Consider the following 22,166-nt stretch of genomic DNA (forward strand, 5'->3'; position numbering starts at 1 on the left):
GCTGGTGGGATGTGGGATGGTGGTGGTGGAGGGTGCTTTGGAAGCATGACAGTGGCAGGAGTAGGTAGCTCCTTGTGCATCAGATCAGCTGATGGAGCATGGAGTTAATAGAAAGTGGATTACTGAATGATCTGCCCATATACTAAATGGGCCTAAAACTTAGGATCCCAACAAGTGAACTGTCTTCCCGGTAACATATTCAGAATAATCCCTGCCCCCATCATGGCATGATACACCTGGAGCATCCTCCAAGGCACACACTTATAGTGACATACCCCAAACTCCACAGTGACCAATCTACAAACCTTCGGTGCGTATGTTGTGTGTGGTGGTGGTCATGGTAAGGGCTCCTGGTGATGCATCTAAACAGACCTCTCAGAACCACAACCTAGAATAAAGTAACCCCTTTCACCAGCACCAACACCCTTTCAAAATAATCCCTCTGGAGTGACACCATACACATGTCTTTATTCAAGGACCCCACTTTTCAAAATTGGTCTTTGAAGCTCTGGATAGCCAGCTCATTCTCCCTGGCGGTCCATTGAGACCAGCTCTCCTGCCTCCAGTTTTGAGAGGAGAAAGCAGCTGAGCTACCAGCCATTGTGTACGCAGATAAAGGGTCTCCTGGCCTGAAGATCAATGGAAGCTCCAGCAGCATCTAGAAGAGATAAAGACTCCTCAGTCCATGAGATGCAGAGCTCCTCCAAAGGAAGGGAGAAAAGCTCATGGTATCTCCACTCCCTTCTTATATCAGGTTTTCCTCTCCCAAACTCCCGCTCCCAACCGTTAACTTCTTTCCACCTCTCCTCCCATCCCTCAAATCTAGGTAGCATTACTTTCTCCATGGAATAACACATAAGGATTGCCATTTAAAAGGCCTTTTAAAAGGCATGAAACCAAAGTCCAGAAAAAATGGTGACTTGTCAAATGTGAGTTAAGCAGTAGGGTGGGGGAGTGGCAAAGAACAATTGAATGAGGACCTGAATTTACATATTGACTCTTTTTTCTACATGGCTTTAGATAGGTTTTGGTGAGTATGTCTAGCTCACAAAAGTCCAGCTGGGTGATTCAGTGCTGGGCCTGGAATCTGGAAGACTCATCTCCCTAAGTTCAAATATGGCCTCAGACACTAACTGTGTGACCCTGGACAGGTCACTCAATTCTGTTGATCTCAGTTTCCTCATCTGTAAAAATGATCTGGAGAAGGGAGTGGCCAATCACTCCAGTATCTTTGCCAAGAAAACCCAAAATGATGTTATGAAGAGTCGTACATGACTGAAAAACAACTCCAAAGCAATAAAAAGTCTCTACTTAAAAATGGGAGGGAGGGAGATTGGATTAGAATGCTCCCCAAAGTCCTCCTTTGGGCAAAATAACATTGAAAGTTTGTGCTAGAGATGAAACTAGATTCCTTTAGCCACCAGTATCATATTCTTTCCATTTAACCATACTACCTCTCCAGTATTGGACTCACCACCCCCTGATCCCCAAAGCCACATTAGGTAGCATTTATATAGATTTTCAAGGTTTGCATAGCATTTTACCAATATTTGATCCTCCCAACAATCTTGAAAGGTAGGCACTATTATGACCCTATTTTACAAATAGGGAATTCAAAGCAAACAAGTAAAGGGACTTGCTTAGGGACACACAGTGTGTCTGAAGCTAGATTTGAACTCAGGTCCTCCCCAAGCCAAATCCAACATTCTCCCCAGTGCCTCCTATATCTCTTCCTAGAGCAACCCCAGCCAGTCCTCCCCCCAGCCTCAGTCCAGCCCCACCTTCCTTCCCCTGAACAAGGGTCCTGTGGATGTCAGGATTTCTCTGTCCCACAGGAAGTTCCCCGGATCATGACCTTACTAAAAGCTCCTAGGCTTTAACTTACTTTTGAGTGGGAAACTTCCGGTCTTCCTCAGTGTGTGGCGGAAGCTGTAAGAGATTCCCTAGTCAGAAACCTGTAGGATGTGGGTCTGGGGGGAAAGGGGAGAAGCCCCCTGGGGAGATGTCAGTATCGCTGAGCTTCTGGATGCCGGAAGAGGGCATTCCCTCCTCCCTCTGGGCTTGTCCAACTTCTCCGAGGTGGAAGGGGCCGCTACCTCTCACTGAACCTCACCCCCGCATCTCATACTTCCTCCCGGGGACCAAGTCCTTTCTAAGATCTGACTGGTTCCTCCTGCTGCTGTCCCTTCTTGTTCTAGTTTTTGGATGTTCTTAGCGTGATTCGGCTCCAGGGTGATGGAGTAAGACTCCCCACCCCCAAATAGACCTGTTCTAGGTTTAAAATCTGCTGAAGGGGGGCTGCTCCCACCCCTCACCCCCGCCCCTATTTTCCCACTGAATCCTTCACCTTTCACGTCCAGCCGACAATCCACGGATGCCTCGCCCAGGGCGTTGATGGCCTTGCAGGTGTAAACACCTGCGTCAAACGGACTGGGCTTGCGGATCTCCAGGGAGCAGATGCCTTGCTCGCTGAGAGCCCGGTACTTGGGGTTACCCTGTATGTCCATCTTGTTTTTCATCCAGATGATCTTGGGCTGGAAGAGTAGGAGTATATAAAGGGATATGGGGAGGGGGGAGAGAAACTGGGGAGCCCCCTGCTGGCAAGTCCCAGCTAGCATCTTGTGTCTTCCCCCTCCTCACTACCCCGTTCCCTTCCCATCTGAGCGCCTCACCTTGGGGGTGGCTCGAACGGAGCAGAACAGCTGCGTGCTGTAACCAAGAGTGGTCGTGTGGTCCGCCAGGGGGTGGGTAAACTTGGGGGCTTCCGAGAAGTCTCTCTCTTGGATGCCTTCTTTCTTGCTAACAGTATCTGATGAGGGGAGATGAGAATGGAATGAAAAAAAGGTTCAGAATCCCAGGAAGTGGAGCCCTTGGACAGAGCCCTGGTTGCTCCTTCCACTCCCTTGGAATAACAGCAATCCCAACCCAGATTCTGTATTATGGAAGACACTTTCACATGTATGATCTCATTCTGGCTTACAGTGATACTGTTGACAATAAGTAAGATTTTAAAAAAGGGAAAATTTTAAATAGGTAAAGTAAGGATTATTATCCCTACACACACACACACACGGATATATTATCCCTATATTGCAGATGGGGAAGTTGAGGGCTGGAGAATTTCAACTAAGTGATTTGTTTGGTGAGTTTTGATGTTAGGGGCTAGGCAGCCCCAGGTTAGAATTCTCCTGGAATTGGGGACAAGAAGGTGGAGGAGCAAAGGAAAGGAAGGGGTCAGTGAGTCAGAGGTCATACATCCAACCTCTCTGTCCCTTACTCTGTTTTCTTAGAGCTCTGAGATAAGACCCTCAGTTCCTGGGGTCTTTGAAAGGGAGGGTGTGAGCAATGTACAGGAAGCTAGAGATAGGGAGAGAAGTAGAGGAAATCAGACACCAAAGATGAGAGAAAAGAAATAAAATCAGATAGTGATCTATTTTGTATGTACACAAGCCACTGTCATTCTGGGTGATCTGAGAGAGCATTGATTTTTTTTTTTTTGTTGTTGTTCTAAAAAGATAGTCACTTTCCAGGTAGCTAGGTGGTACGGTGGACAGAGCACCAGCCCTGAAGTCAGGAGGACCTGAGTTCAATCTGACCTCAGACACTTAACACTTCCTAGCTGTGGGACCCTGCACAAGTCACTTAACCCCGATTGCCTCAGCAAAAAAAAAAGATACTCACTTTCTTTATATCCTGTTCTGCTCAAGCTGCTGCTGCTGCTAGCTAGCCTGCCTTCCTTGAGTTTCTACCTTCTGCCATACAGGGCAGAGGGCAGCCATTCTGGGCTCAGGCAGATGATTGTGCCACTAAGTCTTAACAAAAACCAGAACTAAAAGAATACAGTTGATGTGGGCAGGAGAGCTTGGGAAGGTCACTGTGTCTCCTAAGCCCTCAGTTTCCTTCTCAGTACTGATGGCTTTGCATCCAATGATTCCCAAGGTTGCCTTTAGCTCTGGCTTTCTATCATTCTGAGCAATCCCCTATACAACTTAGTTTTGTGACCTTGAGCCAGTTAATTCTCTGCCTTGAGCCTCATTCATCTGCAAAATTAGGGGTGTTGATAACATGATCCCTGATGTCCCCTCCAACTGCAAATCCTAAAATTCTCTGAAGGTGACACACTCCAATAATGAGAATTCCTCCCCCATTAGAAACTGCTTTCAGAACCTACTGACAGGCCTCAGCACACTTTGGACCCCAAGCCAACTGGGCTTTGAATGATGTTTAACTATCTTCAGAAATCTATCTTAAATGTTCAATGACCTTAGTGGCCACCATTAAGGTTATTTTATAAAATATTGCCACAGTCACTGCGGATCAATGAAGAGACCCCAACGTACTTGGAGCTGCACATCTCTGAAATAACTATTTGGCCTCCCAAGGGGACAATGCTCCTTTGGAAAGAGAATTACATTCAACAAACTTTTGTTAAGTACCCACAATGTGCAAATGCTGCACTATAAATGACATATACAAAGATATGACTTAGGTCTGATCCTCAAAGAACATAAAATCCAGTGGATATGGAAAGACCAGTACACAAATAACTGTAAGAAGATAGATTTCATCAGATAAGTGCAAAGGAGAGAGATGTCTGCAGAATGGTATTATAAACCTGAGTAGGACCAGATCACTTTCACTGGGGGGTAGGAAGGGAAGGGAAAGCTTCACCCAGGAGATGGCATCTGTATTTGACCTTGAAATGTGGGAAGAACTTCACTTGATCGAGATAGGGGTAGGAATTGTGAGAAGGAGAGAGGGAATTCATTCTACACATAGAGAATGATTTTAAACAAAGCCATGAAGATGAGAATGGGTGGAATAAGAACACTAAATAAGAGCTAGGGACAGAGAAAATGCAGTGGCTGGACTAGTAAACATGGAACATAAAATTATTGTAGACATGAAGCAGGGAGGCCAGGTGGTGCAGTGGATAGAGTCCTGAATTTGACTCAGAAAGATCCACATTCATATTCTGCCTCAGACACTCACTGGCTGTGTGATCCTGGGGAAGACATTTCACCTTGGTTTGTCTCAGATAGTACCTACTTGCCAGGATTATTATGAAAATCAAAAGAGATGAGCAGGAAAGGTTTTTTTTTTTTGGTTTGTTTTTTGGTTTTTTTTGTAAGCCTCAAAGGGCTTTATAAATTCTAGCTATTATTAGGGGTAGTTACAGTATGAAATGAGGTTGGGCAGGTGGCTGAGGTCAGATTGTGGAGAGCCAGTCAGGAATTTATCCTTTATTTTTAGGCAGCGGAAAGTTCTTAAATGTTACTAAGTAGGAGAACAACTGGTCTCAGTATTTTAAGTCAAAATGCTTGCATGCCACGCATATGTGTATGTATGTGGTAGGAAAGGGGAGGGGGGAGAGGGAGAGAGAGAGAGAGAGAGAGAGAGAGAGAGAGACAGAGACAGAGAGAGAGGGGGAGAGAAACAGAGAGACAGAGAGAGAGAGGGGAGAGAAAGAGAGAGAGAAAAAGAGAGAGGAGAGAGAGAGACAGAGACAGAGAGAAAGGGAAAGAGACAGAGAGAAAGAGAAGGAGAGAGAGAGAAAGAGAGAGAGAGAGAGAGAAAGGGAAGGAGAGAGAGAGACAGAGAGAAAGGGAAGGAGAGAGAGAGAGACAGAGAGAGAGAAGAGAAAGAGAGAGAAAGAGAGAGGAGAGAGGAGAGAGAAACAGAGACAGAGAGAAAGGTAAGGAGAGAGAGAGAGAGAGCAGAGAAAGAGACAGGAGAGAAAGAGAGAGAGAGAGACAGACAGACAGACAGACAGAGACAGAGACAGAGAGAGAGAAGAGAAAGAGACAGAGAGAGAGAGAAAGAGAGAGAGAAAGAGAGGAGAGAAAGAGCGAGAGAAAGAGAGGAGAGAGGAGAGACAGAGACAGAGAGAAAGGGAAAGAGAGAGAGAAACAGAGAGAAAGAGAAGGAGAGAGAGAGAGAGAGAGAGAGAGAGAAAGGGAAAGAGAGAGAGACAGAGAGAAAGGGAAGGAGAGAGAGAGAAAGAGAGAGACATAGAGAGAGAGAGAGAGAGAGAGAGAGAGAGAGAGAGGAGAGAGAAAGAGATAGAGAGAGAGAGAGAGGAGAGAGGAACAGAGACAGAGAGAAAGGGAAGGAGAGAGAGAGCAGAGAAAGAGAGAGAGAAAAAAAGGGAAGGAGAGAGAAAGAAAGAAAGAAGAGATGGGGGAGAGAGAAGGAAAGGGAGAAAGAGACAGAGACAGAGAGAGAAGGCTAGATGGGTCCCCAGACACAGACTCACCTGCCTTCTGGATGTGGGCAAGCTCAGTAGTGACAGGGGCTGTGGCACTCAGACCACACTGGTTTTCTGAGAAGACCCGGAAGGAGTAAGAATTGCCGATGATGAGGTCAGACACTGTACAGCTTGTCCGGTGGCAGCGCTCGAAGACTGTGAACCATTGCTGCAAGGACCCCAGGCCCTGTCACCCAGATCCCCTGCCCTCCCCTCTTGTGCTCACAGACCCCAGCCCATCCATCCCATAGTAATCTTAGTGGTGTTGGGTAGGAGGGAGAGATCACAGAGAGTGGGAGGGAAATGGGCATCGGTAACAGAAGTCACAGACTTCTCCTCCCTGCCCTAGACTTCCATACTTGACCAGGCATTCCATAGGGATGCCCTCAAATCAGTCCCTCCTCCCCACACTCCAGAGACTAGTCTAAGATAATAACCATTTACATTTACATAGTGCATATGAGTACCAGCTTCCTCATATTAACTCTAGAATTTTGATAGTGCCAGCAATAATATTCCTAATTTACAAACAAGGAAACTGAAACAGATGTCCATTGCCTTGCCCATGGTCATACAACTAGTAAATAAAGGTATCACCTGGGATTCATCCCCAAGTCTCTCCACATTTTATGTCCAACCGTTTTCCCATTACGCCATGCTATCATCCTCCCCACTCTGGTCCACTGAAGGGAGCCCCCAAGACCCCTCCCACCCTGCTGTCAACCTCACTCACCCCCGTCTTCCGATCCGCTTTTTGCACCGTGTAGCCCAGTAACTCCGTGTTGCCAGTGTCCTCCGGGGGTGTCCACTCCAGAGCAGCATTGAAGCCCCACACGTCCAACAACTTGATGCTTTTGGGGGGCCCAGGTCTCTCTGAAAGGCCAGGTGTATTTGGGACCACACCCCTCTCCATGGCTGCTCCTCCCTACCATGGCACCCATTTCTTTGGCTCCCAAACCCAGAAACACAAAGATCACATCACCCGGCCTGCTGCTTCCCCCATGATCTGTCTGACCCTCCCTGGACCGGGGATGCTGCAGTGCCCAAGTAGAGACTTTTGTTTATCCATACCGATCACCAAGATGTCAATCTCTGCTTTGGCTTCCAGGTCATCAAGTCGAACGCTGAGCTCATAGTGTCCTGAATCGTTTCTCTGAGCTGAGCGGATGAAGAGGATGGAATCTTGCTCCCCATTCCGCACATTCACACGTTGGGTGTCCAGGGCATGGCCATTATGGGTCCAGGTGACCTGAGGCTTGGGTTTACCCTGGGTGGGGTAGAGGAAAGGGAAAAGAAGCAGAAACGAGCACGATGATGATGATGGTAATTTCTATTCACCATCTAGTACTTAAGGTTGATAAAATACATTTTTCCTAGTGAACCTATGAAACATGTTACTTTTTTTGCTCCTCATTTTCTTGGTGGGGAAGCAATATCTGTGATCATGCATACATTTAATGAGACCCAGAGGCTCCCTCTTGTGCTTTCAGCAGTCCTGAAGAGAGAGAGCTAGTCAGAGGGCAATAGGTTTGAATATCGAGTCTTCCTGGTCAGCAAATGAGCAAGAGTGGTAGGGCTAGAAAGAAGAGGACTGCGGCCTAGAATCTGGCTTTAGGAGATTCTACTGAGGGAAAGGAGTCATCCTCTCTGGGGACAAGGAACTGGATTATAGGATCATGGATCCAGAGCTGATGGGGAACTCAGGGACCATTTTACAGATGGGGGAACTGAGACTTAAGGTATAAAGGGACAGGATTCACCCCCACCCACTTACCTAGGGGAAAGACATACTCACTTGGAAAGGGATCTGGAGGTTAATGACTTCCCCAACCTTGCGGATGTACGTCTGGCGCAAGTAGCGGGGTACCCGGATCTTGGGGGGCTCTGAGTCAGAAAGAGAACAATGGACCCAGCAATCATTGAGTGAGAAGGTGGTGAAGGGGGAAACATTGGGCAAAGAATCCAATCTGACTTTCCCTGGTGCTCTCTCTCTCTCTCTCTCTCTCTCTCTCTCTCTCTCTCTCTTTCTCTCTCTCTCTGTCTCTCTGTGTCTTTCCCTCTTTCTGTTTCTGTCTATCTCTCAACTTCTGGGGTCTCATCTACCTTCTTGGGACCCTAGGATGGCCCTTCTTTGAGTGGGCAATGTCTTTTATCCTAGGGTGTGCTTGGAGATCTCAGTGGAGAGCCTGGCCAGAGGAAGTTCCCAGGGGAGGCACAATGACTGACAGGACTTCAGGCTCTCCTGGGGGAACCCCTGCACATGCTGCTTGAGAATGTGAAGTGTTAAATAAACATCTATGGCACTCTCCTGGCAACTTCATACTGGGATTTGCCCTGGGCTCCAATTCCTCCCCTGGCCTCGCCCTGGTGAAAAACAGGCACTGCACCTGTTCCCTCGATGGCCCCAGATTTTCTGAGGAAGGGAGGAAATAAATCTTTCTACCTCCTCACTCCAGAACCCTCTTTCCCCTTTGGGAGGTTCATGTGCCCCCATTGGAGATCATTTTGCTTTAGGCTAGACTGTCCCTAATGCAATTGACATTGATTGGGGGTCTCTTCTCTCTTAAGGGTGGCCAGGAAGGGAGATGGCCATCCTCTTTCTGTCTGTTAACTTCATGGTCAGGGAATCATTTCTAAAATCTCACTTTAATCTCTCCAAATGGAGTCAGAAACCTTTTGGCTCCCTTATGGATTCTTTGGGGGATGGGAGTCAGTCTTGGCAGGGGACGCACTCTAGGGGGAATATACGTGGCTGGGGAAACCTCATGGCAAGACGTGAAACCAGTTTCCCCACTGGCATAGGAGTCAAGATTGGAAATGAGGAAAAACTGTTTCCCCAGGGTCCCTGAGGGTGTAAAAGTCTTATTTGAAGGCATCCAGAACATCAATAAAGCTGCAATCACAACTACACCTGACTCACCCCCCAAAACAGAGCTGATTCCCCCAGTCATGGACACTGCCAGGCTCCTTGGATCACTTTTCTTAAGAGTCTATAAGCTTTTAGAACTGCCTGTATCACTGTTTGGGGGGCAATCTCTAAGGACATGGAAGGAGTAGCAATGAGAGGTCATCTCTGGAAGAGTCTTTAGACATCAACTAATAAGAGTTATATGACAACCGATTTCAAGCTGCAGGAAACCTTAAAGGCCATTTAGTCTACTTCCCCCCACCCCCCATTATACAGATGAGCTAACTGAGTCCCAGAAAAAGCAAGTGAATTTCCAAGATCCCACAGATTTGAACTTAGTTCCTCAAACTCCTAAATCTGAAGTTCTTTCTATTATACCAAGCTTCTTCCAACCTCCTCATTTTATAGATGAGAAAACAGATGGAGAAAGATGAAATGACTCATTTTTAGGCAGAAGTTATGGACAATTAGTTGGCTCAGTGCTGAGAGTGCTGGGCTTGGATTCAAGAACTTTAAATTTTGCCTTAAATTTTTGCTGTGACCATGGGCAAGTAACAATCTCCCTTGACCTTGGATTCCTTATCTACAAAATAATAATAGCACTCATGTACCAAGCTGTTGTATATGTGTGTATGTATATATGCATATATATACATTTATGTTATATATATAACATATATATAGTATGTGTATATAGAGAGAATGAGAGAGAGAAAGAAAAGAGTATGAGGTAAGGTATAAAAGAGAAGAATAAGATAAGAATAAAGTATGTAAAGATAGAAAATAATAGAGATGAATAATATGAGAAAGATAAAAGAGAGATGAGAATGAGAGAGGAAAGAAGTAGTAGAGAGAGAGAGAGAGAGAGAGAGAGAGAGAAGAAAGAGAGAGAAGAGGAGAGAGAGAGAGAAGAGAGAGAGAGAGAGAGAGAGAGAGAGAGAGAGAGAGGAGAGAGAGAGAGAGAGAGAGAGATGAGAGTAGTAGATTGAGGAATGAGAGAGAAGTAGAGAGAGAGATGAGAGAGAGAGAGAAGAGGAGAGAGAGAGAGAGAGAGAGAGAGAGAAGAGAGAGATATAAAAGTAAGTAGGAGAAGATGAGATGGAGATGAATAGAGAGATAGGTGAGAGAGGAAGAGAGTGATGGAGCGATGAGAGGAGGGAGAGGGAAGTTCACTAAGGCAGTCATGTAGTAGTAATTGTGGGTTATGGTAGGTAGGTGGTCAGCAGTAGTACTTAGCAGAGCAGTCTGCACAGTACGTAGGTGTTGGTACTAGTGGTGGTGGAGATGGCAGGAAGAGAAGGGACAGTATTGGACTCTAGCCTCTCTGACTTTAACCCCAGTGATCTTGTCTTGGAGAAGATCTTTGAGACTATCTAATCAGAGGGTCTTTGGGTGATAGATCGACATGCCATCGGGGAGCTGAGAGGAGGGGCCTGGCGGAAAGTGCCTGGGGACAGGAGGGAGGGGTAGGAACACTCTGTCTCTCCTGGGATTAGGCAGCAGGCATCTGCCTGTCCAGGATGCCATTCCTTTTTGGAGCAGAGGAATGATACTGGAGCAGCTGAAGCGGGGAGAGGTCTGCTTGGCAGGCCCAGGTGGCAGTAGGGAAGGACAGCTGAGCAGCTAAGGTCCTTGGGCCCCTCCCTCTGCTCCTCTGGGAGGGACTTGGTTATTCATACTTTCTCCCTGCCCCCATCCTTCCCCTTTTCTCTCCAGGAAATTCCTTCCTCCTTTTACCCCGGAGGAATTTTAATGAAGTGAAGTGTAAGCAATGTCTGGCTTCTCTGATGGTGTTATGCATCCTCTTCCACAAAGGGCCTGGGCTCTCAGTAGGGGCTGCCTCAGCTTAGCACCTATTCCAGGGAAGAGGGACTCCTGCCCTTTCTTGTCAGGTGGTGGGGCACTGAGATATAGCTCTGCTTTAGAGTCATGGGTTAAAGAAGGGCACTCTTGGACTGTTAGTCCTAGGCTAACAGAAACTTTGATATTTTCTTATTTTCTAAAATCCAGTTACATTGTACCCATAAGGTCATATTCTCTCAAAAACTATCAACTCTCCCTGTCTCATTCTGGTGAGAATATTGGGTTCTCCAGGCTTGAAAAGCCTTTGGAAATCATTTCCTCCATATTTTGCCTTTGGGAAGGGCCATGTCTTCCCCCGGGGCCTAAATGATGGGAATTTTGGGGGGTTTCAGAAAACCCAAGGGAAGACAACTTGAAAGAAAGACTGAGCAGGAGACACAGAGTCAAACCTTGCCTGTATGACATGAGGCAAATCATTTTACTTTTTTGTCTGAGCTTCCATGCCCTCCCACGTCAATAAGGAGATTGAAGCAAACTATCTCTAAGATGTTTTATCAGGATAAGATTCTATTCTCCTGAGCAATTTAAACCACTTGTTTCAGATCTTTGAAACCTAGTCCAGCCTATCCCTAAAAGATTCTGGTTTGGCTCCCAGCTCTGGATCCCACTTCTTTGTGAATGGGTCATGTCACTTCATCAGGCAGGATGGCACAGTGGATCTTGGAGCCAGGAGAAAACGAGTTCAAATTTGGCCTTAGCTACATGTCTCTGGGCAAATCATTTAATTTTTCTGTGCCTCAGTTTCCTTATCTGTAAAATTCATCTATTGAAGAGGATGGTCTCTTCCATTTCTATATCCTATCATCTTGAACCTCAGATTCTTGATCTATCAAATGAGATTGGGCTGAATGGCCTTCCAACTTTAAATTCCAGTAGCCCAAGCCCCCCTTTTTGCCATGGAGGCCCCTTTTTTTTCTTAGGGGGCTCATTTACAGCTCACGGCTTTGCCCTGGATTGTCTCAAAGACCCGAGGGAATCCCAACCCTCCTTTCATTGTTATGGGTCAGGAGCAGAGAAATGACCAGTATGGCAAGGGAAAGAAGGAAGGAGAAGACATGGACCCCCGGACACCTGCTTCTTCATGTCATTCTCCACCCTAGGGCTACAGATGATCCCCAGGGAGCATATCAGACCAAGTGACTCATTGCCATTAAGATACGGAAACATGATCAGCCCATCCAAGGCAGTAACTAATAGGAATGAGGCTAATGCACCCTGCAAATAGAAATATTAGTAACAGGGACAGGGTGGTTGAGTTCTAGGGTCCTCAGCCTGCCTCTTTCTTTCTCCAGATCTGTTTTCCCTAGAATCCTAGGATTTAAAAAGTAAAAGTTCTCAGAGAAGTAAGCTTATTCAACACCCTCATTTACAGATGAGGAAAACTAAGGCCCAACTAGCCGGACTGATTTGGCCAAGCTCACACTAGTAATAAGGAACATCCATCTAATTCTAAATCCAGCGCTCTTATCTATACTTTCCAATACCTTATCCCCATCTCCTTAATTCTGCTTCCCTATTATGGATCACATGGCCAGACTACATCCTGGTTGGAGACCCTCTTAGCACCTTCTCCAAATAGTTCTCCCCACTCCAATACATCCTCCTCTTAGACACTAAAGCGATTTTCTAAAAGCATAGGTCTGACCATGTTACTCTAACTCCTCAACAATTTCCAGGGGCTCCCTGTTACCTTCAAGATGAAGTACAAAATGCTCTGTTTGGCCCTCAAACCCTTTATAACCTGCCCCCTCCTACCTGTCCAATCTTCTTATACTTTACTCCACCCAGTGCTAGTGGCCTCCAGGCTGCTCTGGGTGTTTTCTCTGACTGTGCCCCAAGCCTACAATATTCTCCTTTCTCATCTTCACCTCAGGTTTCCTTTAAGTCCAACTAAAATCCCATCTCCCCTAGGAAGACTTTCCCAACCTCTCCTAATTCTGGTGCCTTCTCTCTATTAGTATTTCCCTTTTTATCTTGTCTGTAGCTTATTTGTACTTATCTGCTTGTTTATTGTCTCTGCCATTTGTTTGTGAGACTATCTTTTGCCTCTCTGTATCCCCTGCACTTAGCAGAATACCTGACACAGAGTAAGTGCTTAATAAATTTTTATCGACAGGTTGGCTGACTGAATTCCAGCCTTTTAGAAGAAAGTGGAACAGATCAATGAGCCTTGGGAGGGCAAGAAGCCTGTTTCAATGGCAGTAACAAAGATTGAGATTAGATGTGCCATAGGCTTGTATTTTGAGGAGATCCTGAGGCTAGCATTTAGGAAGCAGATGATATCCTAGAAAGAATCATAAATCTGAAATCAGAGAGTATAGGTTCACACTTCAGTTCTGCTGCTTACTCCCTGAAGGACCTCAGGAAAATAATTTAATATCTTTGACCCCAAGTTCCCTCCTGTGTAAAGTAAAGTAGCTTGATAAAATGACCTCTAAGGTTGTTTCTGGTTCTAATTCTAATGATCTCTATTTTCCTTCTCTGAAAAACATTTTTTTTGGCATCCTGTCCCCCAAACAGGGCAAAGGTCCAGATTGAGAGGGTCCTTGCTGCTTAAAGGGTCTAAGGAGACATGGCTGGCCAGGGCTTCATCCCAAGTCCCTTTTGAGGCCTTATGGTCCCTGTGCCTCACGGATAACTCTAGGAGGAACGGCTGGGAGATGAAGGTGAGAGAATGACACTTTACCAATTAACTCCTTGATGTGGACAGGTTGGTCCAAGACAGCAGCAGGGCCAGCACCTGCTGGGCTCACAGCAGATACTCGAACAAAGAGCTTGTTTCCTATAGCCAGGTTCCGCAGGGTATGCTGGGTGACCATCATGGGCTGTGCATTCACAGGTACCCATTCTGAGGCTGGGGAACAATGGGAAATGTCAAGTGAGAACCTTGAGTCCCCACAGCTGATCATTTTGCTGTATGGTTTTGGGGGGAAGCTTCAATTATTCCCCTTTCTCCTTCCCATTGCCCAAGATACTCTGTATCTCAAGTCCTTTCAACTCCCCCTCTCCCCCCCACTTCTTTCTGGGATTTTAATCAGAGACAGGGCTGCTGGAAACCAGAGGGGGCATGCAATCTGTGCAGTTTCCCTGCAGGAAAAACCTCATAAATTCTATGGGAAAGAAGGCACAGCTAGAATCATTCCCTTTATTTTTCATTTTTGATTCTTAAGAGAATCTTGGAGGGGTTGGAGAGATGGAAAACCTTTTCCATAGTCATTTCATTGATTTCTCTGCCTTTAACCTAATTCATCAGACTTTTATTCAGCTTTTAATATATGCCAGGAGCTATGATAAGTACTAAAAATTACTAGATGACAAATAGCACAGTCCCTGCATCAAGGAGCTTATAAATCTATTCTGGGTACTGAGCACTACCGTTTCTCAGACAAATAGGTGGGATAGGGAGAGGTAATAGGGGACATCTGAAGAAGGTCCTCTCCCATTCTGGAAGTCCTTCAGAAATAGAGATCTTCTTGATTTCCCTTGGCTTTCCCTGCTGGAACTAAGCCAGATATAACCTGAAATCCTTTGCTAACTGAAGGGTTTGATAATCTTGTGCTTTAGTCATCCTCCTCTGTCCCCCCGTTCTTGGCTACTCACCTCCCTCTAGATGATATTCCAGCACGTAACCCTTTATCCCCAGCCGTCCCAGGCTTTCTGGAGGTTCCCAACTCACAGTCATTGAGCTGTCACTCACATCCTCCACAGTCAGCAGCAATGGGCAGCTGGGGAGATCTGTAGGGAGAAGTCCTGGAATTAGTGGGGTCAGTGCCCAACTGCCCCTCCCTTCCTTTACCGTAATAATGATGATGGTGATGATAATTTTGGGTTTTGCACAAGACTTGTGATTTTATCGGGGGAAAATCTTCCCCTATTAATGCAGACGGACACTGGCTCTGTAACTTAGAGACTTGAAAATAATGATAATAATATCATTTATATGGTACTTTGAGGTTTCCAACACCTCTAGGAAGCAGATCCTATTATGATCCCCATTTTACAGATGAGGAAACTGAAGCAGACTACCATTAAATGACTTGTCCAGGATCATATAGCAACATTTAAACTCAAGATTTAGTATTTTTAAGTCCAGCACTCTATCTTCCTCACATCTAACTGCTTAGGGAGTTGCTTGAATGACTTAAATGTTATGTGATTTGCCCAGGGTCACAAAACCAGGACATCTTATGCTGATTACAGCAGAAGAGGACATTACATATACTACTCCATAACAAATACACAACAAAACTGTGAGTACAGATTATAGAAATGATTGTGCCCCGTTTATAAGGGAGAAAAATGAAGCTCAGGGTAGTTAAAGTTTTGTCACACACATTGAAGGTAGGATTTAACCCTAGTTTTCTCAGTCCAAATCCAGTGAGGTTTTTTGCTACTGCATCCCAGTGACCATAATAACTCACATTTGGATGGTATTAACAAAGTGTTTTCCCTCTTAGAATTTCTGCCTCCCACCTCCACCAGTCACTGTTCTCACTCCCTTCTCACTTCACCTTCACTTGCAGGTGGGGGCTTGGAGACTTCAGCAGGTACTGGGCTAGGCTTTTCTGAAGCTGGTTCTCTGAGTTCTGTGGCTTTCTCTTCCGCAGGTTTTGGAACTGCTTCTGCCCCACTGGGTTCTGGAGAGGGCTCCTTGGCGGGTTCTGACGCCTGTTCCTCTGGAACTGCTTCTGCCCCACTTGGTTCTGGGGTGGGCTCCTTGGCGGGTTCTGATGCCTGTTCCTCGGGCTTGCAGGCTGGGGTCTCAGCCTCTGCTTCTCCAGGCATCCTCGGGTGGGTAGTGGGCTCTGAGCTGGGGCTGAGCTACACAGGTAGGTGGTGGAGGTCTCAAGGGCTCCTGGGTGACACAATGCCGAAGTGAGGGCTTATATAGTCAGTAGCCACCCCGCCTGCCAACCAAACTATTCCCAGCTGTGGGGTCAGGTCAAGCTCGGGGAATGAAGGGGGGGGGAGAAAGTAGGGAGAAGGCCAAGGCAGTTGTAGCCAGGAATAGCTCCAGGGGGAGGGGCCTTGATAGCCCCCTGAGGAGTTAGCTCCTCTGTCTCCCCTGGGAAGTTCGGAAGATCTTTTAGCACCCTCGTGCTCCATCTCGGGGGGATACCCAGAAGGTAAGGAGGGCACCTGTTGAGACAAGGGACAGGAAGGAAGGAGGAATCTTTCATCTGGAAAATGACTAGATCAGATTTCAATTGGCCATTTTTCATATGCTTCCTGGGGACTGCGCTAACTGGCCAGTCAGGTGCCCAAATGTTCTGATAATGTACGACTAACTTTTCCTCCACGGAATATTTCCCTTCAGCATCCCACCCTGAAGCCTCACTTCTTGGCTACTGTCTTCCTGGCTTTCTCATTTTGCATTTACGATCCCTGATTTTCCTTCCCTCTCTCACTCCTGAGAAAACCTTTGTTAGTGTTGGGCCAAGTGAAACTAGAGAGTGAGGGCTATGGCGAGGGAGGGAGGGACTTGCGGACACCTAAGGCAGGAGAGAGATCATCTGACAGAAAGCCATTAATCAATCAGACCAAATGTCAATTGACCCTCAAAGGTTCTAGGATTCCATGTTTTTGTTGAGGTGAAGTGGCAAGATTTTTGGTTTCTCCAGATTCACTTTCTGTGCCTTAGTTTCCCCATAGTCAGCAGAAGAAGTATTTGGTCATAAAGTCATCAACAACTGCTAGTTCCGTGGGACAGGGAATGGGCTAAGGATGGGAGGTGGAACTTAGAGACATTCTGAGTGAGGATTACCACCTCTTGAATCTCTAAATCACCTTGGGTTTCAAGTGTCACTCTTATTGGGGTAGGAGAGGTAGCCAAATTCCCTTTTTATCCTATGCCTCTCTTTTTTTTCTTTTTCCAAAGGGTGAGTTCTGGAGGACATTTGGTCTGGGAGAATGGTCTCTCATATATCTACCCAAGAACCTTGCAGTGTGTGTGTGTGTGTGTGTGTGTGTGCGTGTGTAAGAGTGGAGGGGAAGGTGGAAAAAGAGAGGAAATTATGTCTGAGACTGACATAATATTTTGGACAGTGGTGGGGAATATTGGGTAGTGGTAGGGTACCTGGGACTCTTCCTTCCCCATTAATGCTTGCATTCTCTGCCAGGTGACTCACTCTCCTGCAGGACAGGCTTGACCTTGGATCCTGACTCTGTGGCTATAAGTGACTGTGAGTAAGCCCACAGCACCCTGAGTCAGCCCCTGGAGAGCATGGTATCAAGCTGGGCATGGGGAGGGGGAAGGAGGAGAAAACAATCTATGATTCCAGGAGCATCAGTAATCCTGGGAATAAAGGGAAAAGTCCCAAATGTCGCCTCAATGCCAAATGAAAAATCAAAGCTTTTTTCTAGTTACCCTAGATTCACAGATAAGTTTTTATATGCTTTGCCCTTAGGCAAGAATTCTGCCCTTGAGATCAGATATTCCAACTGGCTTCAGATTTCTAAACAGTTAATGAGTATCTCCTTCCCTGCACCTGGAACTAGCTTTGCAAATAATTAAGTCAACTTGATCATTTGTCCCCATGGAGAGAAGTTATCCTAAAACAGCAGATGATTCCGGAATCATTTCCCTTTGGTTTTAGGCACTATTTACACTTATATTTGAAGATAATTGTGTGAGAGATATCCCTTGCATCAGAAGAAATGGGTCAGCCTCCTCATCCTGTATCCTGGGACTATATTCACTAATTCTGACAAAGGATAGTATTATCTCTTAGACTAGCCTGAGCATATTTAGATCAGAGCTGCCTTCAAATATATAAAAGACTATTATATGAAAGAAGGATTAGATATGGGATATTATACATATAACAAGTATAAAAATAACAGCTAATACTTATATAGTGTTTACTACGTGCCAGATACTGTGCTAAGTGCTTTACAATTATTTTCTTATTTTATCTTCACAGCAACATTGAAAGGTGCTATTATTATTATACCTCTTTTGCAGATGAGGAAACTGAGGCAGACAGAATAAGTAATTTGTTCAGGGTCACACAACTACCATGAGACTACATTTGAATTCAGTTCTTCCTGATTCCAGACACAACCTCTGTCTACTGTGCTTCCTAGCTATACTAACATTCGAGTGGGATCAGGAAAGGAAGAATAGCAAAAAAGCCTGTTTGTCTAGAACACAGTTTGGCAAGGGGAAGCAAATGTGAATTACATCTGGAAAGAGCTTGGAGACTAATTATGGAGAATTTGAAATGCCAAAGGAGTTTCTATTTTATTCTTAAGTATCTTGAGTAGCAGCAACACAATCCAAGATAATTCCCATAGATTTGGAATGGAAAATGCCTTCCACATCTAGAGAAAGAACTATAGAGTCTGAATACAGATCGAAGTATAAATTTTCATCTTTTTGTTTGTTTTTTCTTTCTCACGGTTTTCCCCTTTTGTTCTGATTTTTCTTTCACAACACGACTAATATGGAAATATGTTTAAATGATTGTACATGCACGACACACATCAGATTGCTTTCTGTTTTAGAGAGAGAGAAGAGAAGGAAAGGAGAAAAAAAATTTGGAATCCAAAATCTTACAAAAATGAATGCTGAAAACTATCTTTACATGTAATTGGAAAAATAAAATACTATTAAGGAATAAATAAATAAATATGTTGAGCAGGAAGATGACACATTCAGCTCTTAGCTTGAGGAATATCTATTTGTCAGCAGCTTGGAGGATGCATTAAAAGAAGAGGCAGGTACTCCGACAGGTAGACAATATTTTAGGTGAGAGGCAATGAGGACGAGACTTTGGGTACTATGTGCGTGAAAATGTGGTGCTGAAGTGAAAGATGAAGTAGATAAGATTTTTCAAATTGTTAGATATGAGAGTTAAGGATGATATTGTGACTGGAAGGATGATGGTATCTTTAATAGAAACAAGGGAATTTGGAGTAAGAGAAACTTGAGAATGGGGATCCATGAACTTGGTGAGAAAAAAATTGCATTTTATTTTTCATTAATTTCTACATGAAAATTAACATTTTCTTCATTATGAATTTTAAAAATCCCAACTATTCTGAGAAGGGATCCATGGACTTCATCAGACTTTCAAAGATGTTCATGACATACAAAAAATGTTAAGAACCTGTGATTTACAGGAAAGATGATAAGTTCTGTTTTAACCATGTTGACTTTGAGATGCTTTAGGGTCATCAACAACCAAGCATTTACTATTAGTGATAGTTATCGTTTACATAACACTTAATTTTATAAAGTGCTTTACAAATATTATCTCATTTAAAGGCCTCATTTCTCACATATATAAAGAGCTGAATAAAATTTGTAAGAAAACGTCACTCCCTAATTGATAAATAGTCAAACGATATGAATTTTCAGATGAAGAAATTAAAACCATCTATAATTACATGAAAAAATCCTTTAAATCACTACTGATTAGAAAAATGCAAATTAAAACAACTCTGAGGTACTGCCTCACACTCTCAGATTGGCTAAGGTGTCAGGAAAAGACAATGATAAATGTTGAAGGGAATGTAGAAAAACTGAGACACTAATACATTGTTGGTGAAGTTGTGAAACGATCTAATCTTTCTGGGGAACAATTTTGAACTATGCCCAAAGGGCTATAAAATTGTGCATACCCTCTGACCTGGCAGTTCCATTACTGTGTCTGTGCCCCAGAGAAATCATAAAAGAAGGAAAAGGACCTACATGTTTAAAAATGTTTGTAGCAACTCTTTTTGTGGTAGCAAAGAATTGGAAAATGAGTAGATGAAGAAATTGAGATAGACAAAGGTTAAACTACTTGCCTGGGGTCATATAGCTAGTATAAGTCTGAGGCTAGTTTTGAATTCAGGTCTTCTGAACTCCAAGTCCACTATTTTATCCACTTGGACTCTGAAATTGGGCCAGATGTCAAGTGATACAAAGATAAAATATTCAGTGCCCTCAAAAAGGTTAAATTTTCTTGAGGAAACCATGTAACTACTTTCCATATATATACATAAACAGGTATTGGGTAAGGGGAGATCCTAGAAGTTAGCTGGGTCTTCATGACCATTGACTCAGAGCTGAAAGAAATTTTAGAGAAGGCTGGACTAGAAGATTAGACTCTAGGGAACTAATTCTGTCACTGATAGCAGAAGGAACCAAGGGTTTGGGGGAACAATGAGATTTGATATAGAATATATATATATATATATATATATATATATATATATATATATATATATATATATATATATATATATATATATATATATATATATATATAGAACAGACCTAAATTGAAATTTGGTCCTGGTCAGTTATTCTCTACTTAATCCCTGTTATAAATGGCAAGAGGTTATTGAAATAAGATTTGTAATGTATTGTTGAGATAATCAACGACAACAGATAAGATGAGATCATATTCGCTTGACAGTGCCTGGTATACAATAGGCACTATATAAATGCTTGTTCCTTTCCCTTCCCTCTGTCTGCCTCAATTTCTTCAACTGTGAAATGAGGATAATGATAGCATCTAATTCCCCAGAACTATAATGAGACTCGAAGGAGATAATATTTGTAAAGTACCAAATATAATGCCCAGCACACAGTCAACACTCAATGCTTGTATCCTTTCCATCTACCTACTTTAGAGATGAGTAAACTGATATATAGAGATTTACTTGGCCAAGATGATTCAAGTAGACAGTGACAAAAGTAAGGATTGAACTCAGGTCTTCTGCCTACCACAACACAAAAGGAAAAGTCTCAAAAAGAAAATAGCACGTGTACCAACCTTTGAAGGAATCTAGAGAGTCTAAGAAGAGGAGGTGAGGAGAGAGTACATTCCAGGCACAGGGGACAGCCTGGCTAAAGGCGTGGAGATGGGAAATGGGATGTTTACATCCAGAAAACAGGAAGCAGGCCAGGTTGTTTAGGATATAGTGTGTGAGGGGGAATAACGTTTAATAAATCTGGAATGGTAGGAGGGCTAGGCTCTGAAGGGGTTTGAATGCCAAACAGAAGACTGTATTTTATCCTAGGGACAACAGGGAACTACTGAAACTTCTTGCTTCATTCTTTGACATTTTATCTCCAGTGCCAGCACAGTGTGCTTAAAATACTTTTGATTAATTGACTGAGCAAGGAAGTGACAAAGTCAGCTTGGTGTTTTATAATATCACACTAGCAGTGTGATATATATATATATCATTATGTGGAATATAGGTTAGGGAAGGGACAAACTAAAGGTTTTTGTCCAGTTGTTGTTCAGTTGTGTCTTTCTCTTCATGACCTCATTTGTGTTTTTTGGGGCAGAGATATTGGAGTAGCTTGTCATTTTCTTCCTCAGTTCATTTGACAAATGAGGAAACTGAGGCAAACAAGATGAAGTGACTTGGTCAGGGTCACACAGCTAGCAAATGTCTGAAGCCAGATTTGGACTCAGGAAAATGAGTCTTTCTGGCTCCGGGCCTACTGTGCCATCCACTGTGCCACCTAGCACATAAAGGTAGGAAGCCCAATTAGGAGATTTTTGCAATATTCCTCCTCCTCTTCTTCTTCTCCTTCCTCTCCTCCTCCTCCTTTCCCTCCTACTTCTTTTTCTTCTATCTCTTTTTCTGTCTCTGTCTCTCTTTCTCTTTTCCCCTTCCTTTTTCCTTCTACACTAATGTCCCTACCTCCAGGGATTGGTCCAGAACTCCTACAGGGGATACCAAAGACTAGATCTGGTCTGACCCCAGTTAGGCTATAAAACCACCCATAAAAGATCCAGAAAGAGCTACATTCCCCACAATATTTCCTTAGTTTCTAATTTCAAATATCATTTGTTGTGGGCTGTAGCTGGTGGTTTTATTTCTTTAGTTTAAGGTTTTAACCTCTTTCTAATCTTTAACAACAGAGGGGCAAGTAAAAAAAACCCAGGGAATGTAAATTATACATCCTGTGAGAGAGAGAGTTAATTAGAAAGGAGAGATTTTGTGGCTATTGGTTTTGTGGGGGCAGGACAGGAGAGGTCAGGAGGGATTTCTCAGGGAGAAGAAAAAGACAGAGTGGGTAAATTGCATATATGTGTCAGGTGTGAGGGGAGGCATAGAAGATAAAATTTGTCCCTTCACAATTTCCCCCCCCCAAAAAGTCTTTTGAGACCCTAGGGCATTTCAAGGAGAACAGGAGGA

General features: G+C 44.2%; 1 protein-coding gene across 1 annotated transcript; it reads right to left on the reverse strand.

Moving 5' to 3' along the window:
* Nucleotides 1-457: 457 nt before the first annotated feature.
* MYBPH (myosin binding protein H) lies at nt 458-16,184 on the reverse strand. Its single transcript, XM_023501882.2, has 11 exons — nt 15,530-16,184; nt 14,619-14,753; nt 13,705-13,872; nt 8,043-8,131; nt 7,319-7,514; nt 6,981-7,120; nt 6,257-6,416; nt 2,673-2,809; nt 2,348-2,534; nt 1,886-1,929; nt 458-658 (listed from the first exon to the last, which is right to left on the reverse strand). Exons 1-10 carry the CDS (start codon nt 15,801-15,803, stop codon nt 1,913-1,915), a joined length of 1,503 nt encoding a protein of 500 aa, XP_023357650.2. The 5' UTR covers nt 15,804-16,184; the 3' UTR covers nt 458-658; nt 1,886-1,912.
* Between the last annotated feature and the right edge of the window lie 5,982 nt (nt 16,185-22,166).

This window comes from Sarcophilus harrisii, chromosome 4 (genome assembly GCF_902635505.1).
Source record: "Sarcophilus harrisii chromosome 4, mSarHar1.11, whole genome shotgun sequence".
Lineage (NCBI taxonomy): Eukaryota > Metazoa > Chordata > Mammalia > Dasyuromorphia > Dasyuridae > Sarcophilus > Sarcophilus harrisii.